At 43.8% G+C, this 14,002-nt stretch overlaps 1 protein-coding gene across 9 annotated transcripts in view; it reads left to right on the top strand.

Annotated features, from left to right (window-relative positions):
- Nucleotides 1-14,002, top strand: part of BCAS3 (BCAS3 microtubule associated cell migration factor) — a 317,385-nt gene that overhangs the window by 62,454 nt on the left and 240,929 nt on the right. For all 9 annotated transcript variants that reach the window (XR_005563467.1, XM_039381061.1, XM_039381059.1 and 6 more), the window contains one exon: nt 2,023-2,116. Coding sequence is in view for 8 of the 9 variants with exons in the window: in XM_039381061.1 (XP_039236995.1) it covers nt 2,023-2,116 (94 nt within the window). In the remaining variant the exon portion in view is untranslated. The remainder of the gene's footprint in view (nt 1-2,022; nt 2,117-14,002) is intronic.

The raw sequence follows: 14,002 nt of genomic DNA, 5'->3' as shown, positions 1-14,002 counted from the left end.
CTTACCATGCAGAGTAAAAGGAGGAATCTTCCCCTGTCTGCTGGACAGGGGGTGATAACAGCAGTGCATTTATCACTTTTATTTTTTCTTAAAATAAAGCCACGTCGAATTAATCCAGTTTACAGCCTGCACGTGAATTATCCCCTAAAGCTGTTTTTGAGCAGTGATTTAGGTGCTGTTGATACCTACACGTTTCTAGATTAAATATTTTTATTCCATAGTGTTAGTTTATAATTTGAGTAAAACGTTGAGGCTGTGAGGGGCTGACGTGTGGGAGCCAGAGTGCAGTCGCTGCAGGCTGAGGGGAGAAGAGGCTCTCTTTGAAGAGCCCTTCGGAAGATCTCCAGACCTTTTGGTTTCGTGGTTCTGGAGCGAGCACGAAATGCTGACGAGGGGGAAGCAAAAGCCATAATTGTGTGGGGGGACAGTGCCAAGGCAGCTGAGCAGCCAGAGCCAGGCAGGGCCGACTCTCCGGCCCCGTTACGTGACTGCCTTAAACACTTAAAGATGAGCCCCTCTTTTTGAAGCATAAAAATATCCCCGAATCATTTGGATATCTGCTCGGGATGGGAAGTATTAAAAACCTTCAGATTGTTTTGGAAGTGTCTTGTTAAGGAGGTGGCTTTTGCTCGCCACAGAACCCCCTTTTTTAAGCCCTTCTCTGACAGATCTTTCCCTTTGTTTCGCTTAATTTAGTCTTGAAAATGATGTGATCGAGGAATAAAATACCCCTGCAGCTCTTGCATGTGTTGTGCCCACACAAATTTCGGTTCTTTTCTATAAATCTAAGAATATCTTTGCTTTTCATTCAGTGAGACATTGATATGTGTCCCTTTGGATGTCCTCACAGTCAGCTTCAGGAGTTTTTTTCAGCTTCAAATTGGCTTTTGTTTAAAAACTCCAAAAGCTCATCCTTTGTCCTTTTCTCTGGAAGATGTTGCACAACACTGATCCCAGTCCAGGTATTTTCCACTGAATTTCCCACTCTTGTGAAAACTCTCTCCTATCTTTTAATTCCTTTTTTTGTTCACAGGAAGGTATTTTATGAGAGCATGATTTTTTTAAAGGGGTTTTGATGAACAACTCCTTGTAATCATTTTATCTCATGTTCACTGAGGCAGTTTCAGGACAGAGAAAACTCCTGTTAGCTGCTATTTCCAGTGCAGCTGCTTCCACCCACATTCCCAGCCCTTGGCATTTCTTGCATCCATTGGAAATGCAGATCCCTCTAGTGTTCCCACCTGTGTGACTGATGGAAAGCAAACCCACTCTTTTGGGGGTTTTGGTCTGGTTTTCCACTCACCCTGTGTGCTTTGAATCCTCCCAGAGAAAAATCTGGTTTATTTAAGGATTAAATATCCCCTTTTCTTTAAAAGTCTCTGTGCTGCCTCTTGTTTTCCCTTCTATTGTGTGACTCCTGTTGTTGCCTACAGAAAATCATGTGTTTAAAGAACTCTGTGCCCTCTCGAGTGGAATTCCAGTGATCCTCCTTCTGTGATTCCAGGGAGCCTGGTGGGATGGGAGCTCCTGCTGTGAGAGAGCTGGAGGAGCAACAGAGTTCCCTCACAAATTTAAGGGCAATAGACCCCTCCAGTATGGGCATCCAGAGAGGTCCCAGCCCTTTTGCTTCAGCCAGGGGAAGTGGAAACCTCAAATATCTTTTCCTGCACAGCACAAAGAGTCCTGTTGGAACGAGCTGCTGCACAGGCAGGAATAAATCATGGAGCAAAAGAGGAATATTTCACTGTTTTGTCCTGTTTGAATAGGACAAGTGAATAGGAAATCAGGTATAACAACCATAATCCTCACTAGTTATTGGAGCAGTCTCATGTCTACGTGAAAAAACTCCAGAAGATTGTGTCATATTGTTATATGTGACTTGTTATATATGTTATATATTGCAGTTTTATTGGGAATTGCACCACTCTGGACATCTCATAAACCAATCCCTGTGGCAGTTAAGGTGGCTTTTCCCCTCAGGTGTGTTCTTCCCTGCTGACCCCAGCTCTGTCCCTGTTCCAGGTGCTGGTGAGCGAGGACTCGGACAGCGACGGCATCGTGGCCCATTTCCCTGCCCACGAGAAGCCCATTTGCTGCATGGCCTTTAACCCCAGTGGTAAGAGATTTTCCTGCTTCCTGTGATGGCTGTAAGCAAGATGCAGGCAGTAAATACTGCTGGGGTGTGTTCCAGGGCTTTGGAGGAATTGCAGGTCCCACTGTGAGCCCTGCAGGTGCCCAGCTCCGTGCCCTGCTCGGTGCTGGATGTGTCATATTTGGGGGAGTTTGTCTTTTCTGGGGATTTCAAACTTTAGCAACTGTTGTAAAAGTCAGGAGGTTCAGTCTGTCCCTTCCTGTAATTTGTCTTTGCTGGGGATTTCAAACTTTAGCAACTGTTGTACTCTGGTAAAAGTCAGGAGGTTCAGTCTGTCCCTGAGGAATTCCCATCTGTTGGAATCCTGCCAGCCAGGTACCCAGATGTTGTGGTCCACAGGTATCCAGAGGATCAGCACATGGGTTAGATTATATTCCTCCATAAATATGAAAATAAAATCGTTTTGCTGGTTTTAAAAGTAACTTCCACTGCCATGATCTGGTTGTTGATTCTGCCCTCTCTCCTGGGTGAAATAACTCTAATCTCAAAATACTTGTAAGAAACTCCTCAAAATTACCTCTTTCTCTCCTTCCTCTTTATAAACAAACAGTGACTGTGGGCAGCAGAGAGATATACAAACCTTGTGGATTAATAAATCTTATTAACCTGACAATTAACACTTTCATTATCTGTAGACAAATAATTTGTAGACAATAAATTTGGCTGATGTCAGGGAGATAGTCAGAGAATCAACAACTTCCACTTGCCTAAATTAACAATTTCTATAATGCAGCAAATGCCATGAAGATCATGAGGGTGAAGTCACGTTTCAGAGAATAAAACTCCGTGTCTGTCATTTATGTTTTCACTTTTACTGACCAGTTGGTGTTATTCTGACACCCCATCTGTTGTGTCAGAACTCTTTAATAGAACTGTGCAGTTCACAGGGTTTTCACTGGGAGTTTGTGACAGAAAAAGCTGTATTCTCATCTGGCTGGGTTTTCTTTTAGGAGGATTTTTTTTGTGGAATTCTGTGCATTGAAGTGAGAATCAGCTACTCCAGAGCAGTCATTTTGCTCTGTGCCCTGGAAGCAGGATGATACCTAGAGTTGAGCAGTGCTAATTAGGTGAAAATAAATACAGCTGCCTAAATTAGGATGGTTTATGGATATTATTTAAATGCCTCCTTAAGACAGTTTTTAGGATTTATAAATTTAAGGGCAGCAGAATGTTTATAGAAAACCGAATTAACTTATTTTTAAAATGGAAGGGTATTTTTGCAGATGACTGGAATATTTTTATTAGGATCAAATTCTTTGTTTTGCTCAGGTGCTGCAATGACAGTAATTTGTGTGTGATGGAGCAGGGTGAGACCTTTTTTAATTGCTGTTGGTTTTGGCTGCCAGCTCGGGGGGGTTTGCAGGAGGGAGGGGGATCATCCCTCGTGTCCTGGGCACTGCAAGTGCAAACCAGGAGAAAACTCTTCTCCATTGAGAGCAGCACTTAGCCCAGGGTTCTGTGCTCTTTATTTAACATCAAGGCAGGGTTTTGTTTGAAGCCAGGGCTGTAACATCATCTCAGTCCATTCTATAGTGGTATATTGGCAATCAAGCCGAGCTCATTACAGACAACAAAACAAGAGGTGGCTTTTGATACTGTCCTTGGCTGCTTGCAGGGAAAAACCACTTCTGGCCCTCATTTCAAGCCCAGCAACTGCAAACTTGTGCTGTAAAGGCAAACAGGGAACTCTGCTCTGTTTCACTGCACTGTTTTATTCTGTGATAAATTTAATTTCATCACATCTCAGCCCACGGGCCCGTGAGCTGCCCAGGGGTTCAGCTCTGTGAAAACCAGCAGGTTTGTGTTTAAAAAAACCCAAAATAAAGTCATCAGTGACACTGGAAGGCACTGAAGGTCAGTGGAGATGGAAGATAGGTATGATTTTTGTGTACTGAACAGCCCCTTCAAGGTCTATTTTAAAGGAATCACTTGCCAGTAAGATGCATTATTTTGTTTTGTTTCTGCTGGGGACAAGTTAATTGTGATAAAATAAGAGTGCAGAATGGGTGGGTATTGTGAGAACAGCTCCTTGGGAATATATTGCTGCACTGCTGGATCTCCAGAAACAATCCAACGGGAGGAAAGAGGCTCCCTGGAGTCAGTAAATGACAGTCAGATTTTTTTTTCCCCCCAAATACATCTTTTTTGAGGTATTCAAAGGAATTTATGTGCAGTCAGCTTTTTTTGGTATTAGATCCGTGGCTGCTCTGAAAATCTGGGTGAATAAAAAAATAACAAACCTGAAATATCCCTTCTGAACATACTTAGGGGGCACCATAAGTTGTTTTTTCCCTGCTGCCCTGGATCTCTCTCTTCCAGACCCTTCTGGTCATAACAGCTTCTGAGGCAGCTGATTTTTAGGGAGACTGTAAAAGTCTCAGGCTAAAACATGCAGCAAATCATGTTTATCGTTAAAGGGAAAAAAGAAAAAAAAGCCATAAAGCAGAAAATTGCAGTCCCTGGCAGTTCAGGTTTTCTCTGGTTTTTTTCCTGTGCACAGCAAATTTTTATTTTTAAGAAAAGTTGATGGTTTACTATTGGGAATGGGTTGCTGGGGATTTTTTGGGGGATGGAGGAGAGAGAAGGGTTTCTGCCACAGCTGAAAATGTGCAGCCAGGCATCTCATGCCCCAAATTCCCCATTCCTATGGAATTCCTAAAAGCCAGGTCCCTTCCTACCTTGTTACGGGCTCTGTGCTCGACCTTTTTCATTGTAATGGGTAAGATGTGGAGTGGGGCAATAAAAGGGAGCCAGGACTGCTCCTCCCTGGCTCTTTGCTGCTGCTGGAGGCTTTGGGAAGCAGCCATGGAATTCTGAGGGGGTCCTTATCCCAGTGGGAAGAAGAGGAAGGATGATGTGAAGCCCCTGAACCCCTCCCAGGGCCGTGGTGGGGTCGCTGTGGGGACACTGGTTCTGCTGGTGACTGGGACATCCTTGCTCTGCTCTGGGAAACGGGCTTGAGAAATCCAGCCCAGGCTCCCAGTTCAGCCAGCCTGGCACTTCTGGTTGTTCTCTTTTTTTAATATGCAGAATATGAGTGTTTCCTGTACCATTTCCTTCTGTGGTGTCACAGTTTTTCTCTACATTTTTAAGTCAAAATGGAGATTATTTATACAATATGCCAGAAGTGGTGGCTTTTGTGACTTACAGGAGGATAAAGTCCCTCTTCTGGAGTACTCCTCTTTTGATTTCTCTTAGACATCCATCCAATATTGAATAAATAACGTTCTAATAATGATTTATTAGATTTATTATGGCACTTCCAAGTGCCAGGCAAGAGATGCTGTGGATTGTCAGGAAACAGGGATCTGTGAGTTTTTTGGGAGCTGTGGGTGATCAGTCATAGGCTCTTGAGTGGCTCTTGGTTACAGCACAGTTTCCTAGTGGATTGGGGAATAATACTGATGAGAATCATAACAATAATGTTATTATTATTATTATTATTATTATTATTATTAATTCTTCAACCTACTCCATTGAAGCCCCACAGGATGGTCTGTGGGAGCAGCTGCTGCAGCAGAGTCACAGCCCCAAGTCCCCCCCTTGGTTCTGAACAGAGACTTTAAACCTTTTCTGAAAAGTTTTTAAGATGAGAATAAATAATACAAGGAAGTGGAGTAATATTAATAATCTGGAGGCTTTATTAATGTCCCTCTGGCAGGGATGTTGGTGCAGTGGAAGCAAGAGGCTCTAGGAACAGTTACTTTAATTCACTTATTAAATGAAAATCACATTAAGCTTTTGTGTGTGGATGCTTTTACTCAGCCTTAACATTGGCTTGATTTATTTTAGCTGGAATATTCAGTTTTGGCTGAATTGGAGGCCAGCTTACTGTGGGCAGAGTGTCCAGACAAAAAAATGTCGTGCTGGTTACTAATTCCCAGCGGGTAATTTAAATTAATTAGTCAGGCTGCAGAAGTGGGGATCTGCTCCCAGCCTGTGCATCATATTTTCCTTGGAAGTGTCCAAGGCCAGATTGGACGGGGCTTGGAGCAACCTGGGCTGGTGGAAGGTGTCCCTGCCCATGGCAGGGGGTGGGACTGGATGGGCTTTAAGGTCCCTTCCAACCCAACCCATTCCATGATTCCATGTACAACCAGTAACGGTTTTATAACCAGTAAAACCTCTCTTGTTACATGAGGTAAAGCAGCAGCATTGACACCAAGGTCCCTTATTTATTATGGTTGAATTTTTGCCATTATTAAAATGCAGCCAGGAGGGGAAAAAAAAAATAATTAGGTAAATATTTTCCTGGTTATTAAGATGTTTTTCTGTCAGTGCAAGATTGTGTGAGAATTTATCATTAGGAGGTTTTGAACTTTTATGGGTCTGTAATATTTATATATATTTTTATATATTTAGATTTTATACTCGTTTATCTAATTAAGAAACCAGTTGGAGAAGGACGTGGTCATTAGAGCCTCTCTGCTACTTAATGTAAAGCTCATTATTTAAACTCTGGGTGGAGGTGACCTGGACTAGGTTTTGGAAGTCCACAAAAGGCAGGAAGCCCCAGAGGGGGGTCACTGAAATGAAGATGTTTACAGCAAAGCCTCCAAGCTTTTAACGTGTTGGGGAGAGGCTGCCAGGAATTGTGAGTGTGTGCAGGGCTGGGAACGGGAGAGGGAAGGGAAGGATTAAATGTTACACTTGGAAAGGGTTCTCAGTGATAAACTGGATTAGTCTGAACTGGAGAGTGTCTAGACTGGAGACTGAGGGAACCCAGCAAATATCCTCATTTTTCATTAAGTTGTATTAGACACTGATTTCCAAAGGAGGAAAAAAACCTCACCAGTTGTGGTGTCCATGCAAGTTAATTCCCTTTGTTCCTGTCCCATCCCACCCGGAGCAGGGGCTGCCAGGGAAATTCCCTGCATGGCTTCACTCACATGCTTTGGGTTATTGCTGCTCCTTTGCTTTTTGGTCCAAAGAATTCACTGTTTCACTTTCATGTAAGGGCCTGGGATTGGAGCAAAGTTGTGGAAGCAAATACCCAGGGTTGAGGCGGGACTGGGAATTAGGGCTGCAGTGGGATTTGGGACTGGGAATTAGGGCTGCAGTGGGATTGGGGAGATTTAAGTCTCCCTCCTGTTTTTATTTTTTGTTTCAATATAATAATATCAGTTATTTGGAAGTTGGATTTCCACGTATTTAAAATAAATATCTGTTGGTTTTATTTTTATTTTTTGAATTAAAAACCACAGAAAGCAAACAGTGGTTACTTTTGGAGGGCTGTGAGGTGCTCATTCTTCTGCCTCCACAACCCAGACCTGAGGGCTGAGGAGAGGAGGGTGGTACATCTTTGAAAAACACACCAATGTGCTGTAATTTTTTTGCAAACTAAATTTATCTGTGTTTTCCTCCATATATTTCAAAACAAATTGAAAATTCTGGCTCCCTTACTACCCTGATGTTTAATCCTCAGTTCTTTGTGTCTACAATTTTAAAAGGACGTGGCTCCCTTTGCCCTGTTCTGAATGGATTCCTTTCAGGGATGTTCAGGTTCCTGATTCTCTAATTAATATTAATCCTGTGCATTCTGGAAAGGTGTTTTTTAATTAATTTTTATAAAGACATATTAAAAAAAATAGTACTTTTTGAGGACAACGAGTCAGTTTTGGGGAGTCCGTGGAGCAGCAGAGGCTTCGTGTCTCACCCCTCTGGGTGGGGTTTTTGTGTCATTCTGGAATGCCTTTCTGAGTAGTTCCTAAAACATGAATCCTCTGGTCCCTGGATATGTTGGAGTGGACTCTGGGCTGCCACACAACCGTGTTTTATAGACACAAAATCCTGGTGGCTCGTGTGCGAGGGCAGTGATGAAACTCGACACAAACACCGTCCGTGTCCCGGTGAGGAGCCCCCAGGAAATCACTGCCTGCTGTTTGCTGCCCACAGCTCAGAGGGCAGTAAAATCTAGTCAAAATCCAATAAGAATCCAGTAACAATCCAGTAAAATGTCCCTGGTTTAACTGTGCCAGAGGAAGTGCAGAGCAGCCCCCGCTGCTCGTGGCATCGCAGGACGCGGTGAAGCCGTTGTGGGCTGTCCAGCCCGACAGCTGCATTCAGTTTGTTTTCCAATTTTTGCCTGCCTTTCTTGTTTATTAGCTGTGACTCTGGGGTCAGAATTAAAACAAATATTTTAATGGCAGCGGGGATGGTGTTGGCTGGAACCCCCCGGCCGGGGCTCCAGCTGGGAGGGGAGAGGGAGCCCCGTCCGGCGGGGCCGGAGTCGCCCTCGGTGGGGCTTCTCCAAGTGGGATCTCTGTAAATCACAGCCCTGGTCAAGCCTGGAATCTGCTTTTTTAGTCCTCTTAGCAAGCTGGACATGCTTAAAAGATCTGGGTTTCAGGAGGGAGGACCCTTTTATCCATTTTTGCCACGTTGAAAACGAACAGAATCCTCTCTTCGTTCGGGCAACTCAGAGGTATAAAGGCCTTTATGAACTGTGATAATTAAAACCAACTTGTGTGTAAATTATACACATCTCTCCATACTGCAGGAATTGTTGTATGTGCTTTTAAGAGTAATTTTAGAGTCTGTTGGGCTGCAGCTTTATTTCAGTCAATTGTCTTTACTTCACCACATTTAAAGGCGAATTATGGATGTTTTATTTGTGCTAAAGCTGAATATGAGTTGCTAAATTCATTGTTGTCTACACTTGGGCAAGTTCTCTACAGCCATAGATAATACAATAAAAACAGAGTCTGTAAGGAAGGAAATCAGATCAGTGCTTCAGAAATCAGTTCCAGACAGGGGTTTCTACCTTATTTACCAGTTCTATTACCCAAATTTCATGATAAACTGGAATTTTCCTCTCCACCCTCTAAGAAAACAGAAAATTTTATAGTCGTGCCAAGCTTAATTAAATTTTATAAACACCGATCTGAAAGTATTGATTTTTTTTTTTATTATTATTTTAACTTTTTATTTAAACGTGGAACAAACGAGTTTTTAATATCTCTGCGTTCCTTGCTGGTGTTTCGAAGAAGGCAGGAAGGAAATTATTTAGAATTTGAAAGTTCTGGAGGTGAAGGGTTTAATTCAGATGACACAGGGGTAGAACTTAGAGAATGTCTTTTCCCCTCCCTCCTCATGTGAGGACTGGAAATGATGCTGGGCTGGGAAACGGGAGCTTCAGCCTTTCAGCCTGGACCAGCTGCTTTAGAAATGCTACCAAGGAGCCTGGGAATAACCAGACCCCTCATTTTTATTTCTGTTCTCCACCTTTATTATTTTTTGAAGGCTGAAATCTCTTGCCTGCAGTGATGTCTTTTGTCTGCAGGCCGTGGCTCGTGTGGGACAGAATTTTCGAGGTGGGAAAGTGGAACTTCTGTGTGAGCACTTGCAGCCAGGGCTGGAGCTGACACATGCATTCTCTTTGTTTGGAGTGGTTCAGGGTCATAAAATCGGGATTTTTTTTAAGGATTTGTGGAAATATGAACCACTAGGATGAATATTCTTTTTAGGTTAGCTCGAGTTGCTGATTGGCCCGGGTTTGACACAACAAATAAATGTGTTACAGTAGTTTGGTCCCTCCCAGCCCCAGGGTTTCCCTTTTGCAGCTGAGCTGGGACTGGCTGATTCCAACTGGGACTGTGGCTTTGGGCTCCACTGGAGAGCTGTCACTGCTGTGCTTTTATTCCTTATTTCCAGGAGCATCCATACAAATGTATCTGTTACTTGGGTTTGTTTTGGGAGTCGGGTCAAGGGGAGAAGTTTACACGTCTGTTTGAAGGTTGTTTAAATCCTTCATTCCTGTTTTTGGCAGGTTTGTGCCTCGTTTCTCAGTGGGTCTGGGGAGGGAAAGCTGCACTGCCAAGAACTATATGTACAACAAACCCAGTAGGTGGCTGTGGGCAGCCAGGAAAGATGAGAATTATCCTCTATTTGATTTTTTTTTTTTTTTAAGAGGTTGTGCTTCAACTGCCAATTTGTTAAGGCAAGTAAGTAGCCTTAGAGCCTCTGAAAAGGACATTTTGTTACAAAGGCTTCCTGGTGGTCTTCTCCTGGGACAGTGTTTCTCCATAAAAACTTTTCTGCACACTGAATTTCCAGAGGCAGGATTGTGTCCTGGCTTCTCACCCTTTTAGGGGGAGCCACAGACCCAATATTTTTCGGTACAAGCCCTTAAAAACAAACTGAAAATACAATAATTAAAACATTTCTGTAGCTGTAGCAGAGTCCACACTCAATGTGGGAGTAGCACCAGCTTTTGAGTGGACGGGATGGGGCAAGTGCATTCCAATATACATAATTAATAGGTATTATTACATATATTGCATAGAGAAGTGTGAATTCACACACCTTGCATGTGCAGAATGGGATGAGTTTTTGGACCTCTACCTGAGGCTGGAAAGGTGGAGGCTGTAAGACTTGATCCATATGGAATTAATGGCAAGGTGGTAAAAAAGATTCCAGAGAAATGGGTTTGGAGAGGAAGAAGTGAGTCCTTCAAGCAAGGTTCTCAGTTAGTAAGCAGCCAAAAGATGGTGCTGATTTATACATACCTTTTTTTTTTTTTTCTTTTAATTGTGGTAAATAAATGATCTGCTTTCCAGGAGTGTTGCTCCTGCCAGCTTAGCAGCTGGGAGCTGTGAAGTGCAACACATCGAAAATTGAAAATAATTACGCTCCCTTGGCTACAAAAGAGATTTTTCCACCCATTAATAACGAGAAAATTAATGTTGGGCCAGCAGTAAAACAGATTAAACTGTGTCCCCCTTAGGATGCCTGACTGCACCTTTAACAGACCTGAAATTGCTCTGATTATTGAAATGTTCTGTATTGAAACATGACGGTGGCCTTGAGTTAATTGTTAAAGAGGTTGAAATTGGAACATCCCTGCAGAAGTTTTTCCCATTGAAAAGAGCAAGTGGGCAGAAAAGCACTCATCTGGAGGGAAATGAGCTGTAATTATTTAATGACAGAATAATTACTTATTTTCCTATTTATTTTGACTTTTGTTTTTCAACTTGAATTATTGCCTTGTCCTGAGCGTTACAGTGTCTAGAAATCTCCAGAGTACAGTCACAGGGAGTTATTTATTCACAAAATAATAGTTTATTGTTCTTCCCTTCCTTTTGACTCGCTGGGATTTTTTAGAAAATATTTATTTTGAATATATTGGGTATCTTTACGTCCTTGTGTTTCTTTTGTGGTGAATTTTTGTTAAAATCAGAATTTCTTTATTCAGTTAAGTGTCTTTGGGACCGAATTTTTGCAACTGGAGCAGAGGTTACATGTGGAGTCTCCCTGGGCTGAGCAGCACTGATGTTTGGCAGTATTTTGACTCCCATCAGCCCGGGAGAGGAGTGAAATGAGTATAAATAAAGCTCCTGTTCATAGGTCGGGTCAGATGCTTCACAAAACCATACAAACTTTGTCACATCTTAACAAGATACGTCTGAAACTGCTTCTGCCAGAGAGCTGCAGTGGAGCAGGAGGCTGTGCAAGGAGCATGGGGAAGGTGGGAATGCCGGGAGAAATCCGTGTGGGCTGAATCAGGAGTGGCTGGAAGTCAGAGTGGTTCTTCTGAGCACTCTGATCCTGGAATTTGGAAACCTGCAGAGCCTTGAATGGGATCAAAGTTCATATTTAAAATCTGAGAAGATCATATTTTTAACCAGTTGTGCAAATAGTTTGTGCAGTGACTGAACTGGTCTGTCCATGGCTGTGCGTGGAAATGGAAGAGTTCCCTTCCCAATGAAGTATATCCATGGATACACATCGTCCATGCAGATGTGTGCCTGCCTTCCCAATGAAGTATATCCATGGATACACGTGCCCTCCATGCAGATGTGTGCCTGCCTTCCTAATGGAGTATATCCATGGATTCACGTGCCCTCCATGCAGATGTGTGCCTGCCTTCCTAATGGAGTATATCCATGGATTCACATGCCCTCCATGCAGATGTGTGCCTGCCTTCCTAATGGAGTATATCCATGGATTCACGTGCCCTCCATGCAGATGTGTGCCTGCCTTCCTAATGAAGTATATCCATGGATTCACGTGCCCTCCATGCAGATGTGTGCCTGCCTTCCCAGCCCTGCCCTTGGTGTTTTGGAAAGGAATCCCACCCAGCTCGGACGTGTCGAGTCCTTCAGTGAGTGGTGACAGAATGACATCGTTCTGGGAGGTGGGAAACCCTCCTGTCCTTCTGAAAATGGGAATTTAGAGTCACAGAATATTGGGAGTTGGAAGGGATCCCTGAGGATCATCGAGATCCAGCGAGTGGCCCATCTGGGCTCAGCCCCCCAGCCTTGGCGTTCCCAGCACCGTGCTGTGCCCAGTGGAGCCCAAAGCTCCCCGTGGAGCTCCAGCCCGAGGTGAAGCCTCCGGGGCCTCGTTTGCCCGGGCGATCGGCAGCTCTGCAGTTCGGGAGGTGTTATAAATAGGATGTGGTGGGGTGCTGGGGCTGCTCGGCTCTCCCAGCTTCCCAGCCCCTGCCCAGAGCGGGCCCTGCTCTCTAATTTGCCGCCGGGGCTGCCCCGCTGACGCCGAGCTGCCAAGGGTTCTGTGCCGGCACATCCCGCCCGGGCTCCTTGGGATTGCGGAGAACTCTGTGTACCGGCGGCGACTGCCATCCCACCCTTTAGGCCAAGCCTCATCTATCAAAGCCGGGCCCAGAGCGAGCGAGAGGAAGCTCCCAGATAAACATACAGCAGCGCCTAAACTCCTAATCACTCTGGGCTTCCGCTTCCAGGCCCTATAATTAGAAGTCCTTCTTTTCCTTGTATTCCCAGTTGACGCAAATGCTTTTTGTGGCTTGGCACCTCATTTAGGGCGTGGGCTTAGTTTATGGCCAGGCCAGAGTCTGGTTTAGTCTTCTGATACTGCATAAATAGCTCTTAGCCCACAGTCTACATCTGTACCAGTTTTTCCTTTCATGCATATATTCCCGGTGTTTTTTAAACGTTTCTATCCTGAAAGAAGCTTATTGTTTCCCAAAAAGAATGCAGGAAAAGTAGGAAGCTGTAAATTAGGGCAGGTAAAACAAAGCTTTGCTAATTTTTTTTCCCATCTAGGATATCTATCTCCTCCTTTAAGTATGGATTTTAATCGGCTCAGTGGATTTAAAACAGCCACACGGTAAAACAGTCATTAATTTATTCTGGCTGCACCCTCTTACTATGGATAAGCAAAATCAGAATTTTTGCAGTGAGATACATTCTAAATAATGTCTGTTTTACACATAAATTTCCACTGGGTCCTGTGTATGCAAGACTTCAGCTGTTATCTGTTAAACAGGGATTATTGCCAGTTTGAAAAATAAGCAGGAAATCCTCAAGAATTATTGACTTTTCATCTCTGATTATTCATCCATAAAGTACATCACAAGAGAAAGCATTCCGGGCTGAACTTATGGCAGCTTTAACCCGTATTTCCGTCTAAACAACTTTTTGGGAAAACTGTCACAAGGTCTCTTAGAAAGCCGAGTTGAAGTTTCCTGCGCTTGAAAGTGAAAGTGAGGTGAGGATCAGGATTCCAGTTCGCCTTTCCCCGCTGGGATTGGGTATTCCTGCAGGGAGATGGAGAGAGCAACAAAATGGCTGAGCTGTGATAATGGAAAACCGGGATTCTTCAGTGCGAGGGCTGGAAAATACCACGGCGAAACCCAAGCGCAGTGTTCTAAACCAGTGGTGATTTATTGTTTGAATAACAGGGGTGAGGAAGACATTTCAAAATGCTGTTTTATAAATACACGTTCTTTCCCATCTGTGGTGTTGTGCTTGGGACCTCCGTGTTGATGCAAGTTCTGCCAGTATATATTTGTACTTGAAATGCAAATGTGGGTGTGAAAGGTCCTGCTTTAACTTACTGAAAAAGAGTCGCTAATAACAAGCGAAGGGC

Source organism: Pipra filicauda, unplaced genomic scaffold, assembly GCF_003945595.2.
Source record: "Pipra filicauda isolate LSUMZ 115617 unplaced genomic scaffold, ASM394559v2 scaffold211_size2331000_pilon, whole genome shotgun sequence".
NCBI classification, from domain to species: domain Eukaryota; kingdom Metazoa; phylum Chordata; class Aves; order Passeriformes; family Pipridae; genus Pipra; species Pipra filicauda.
This window is presented reverse-complemented; position numbering and strand designations above follow the sequence as displayed.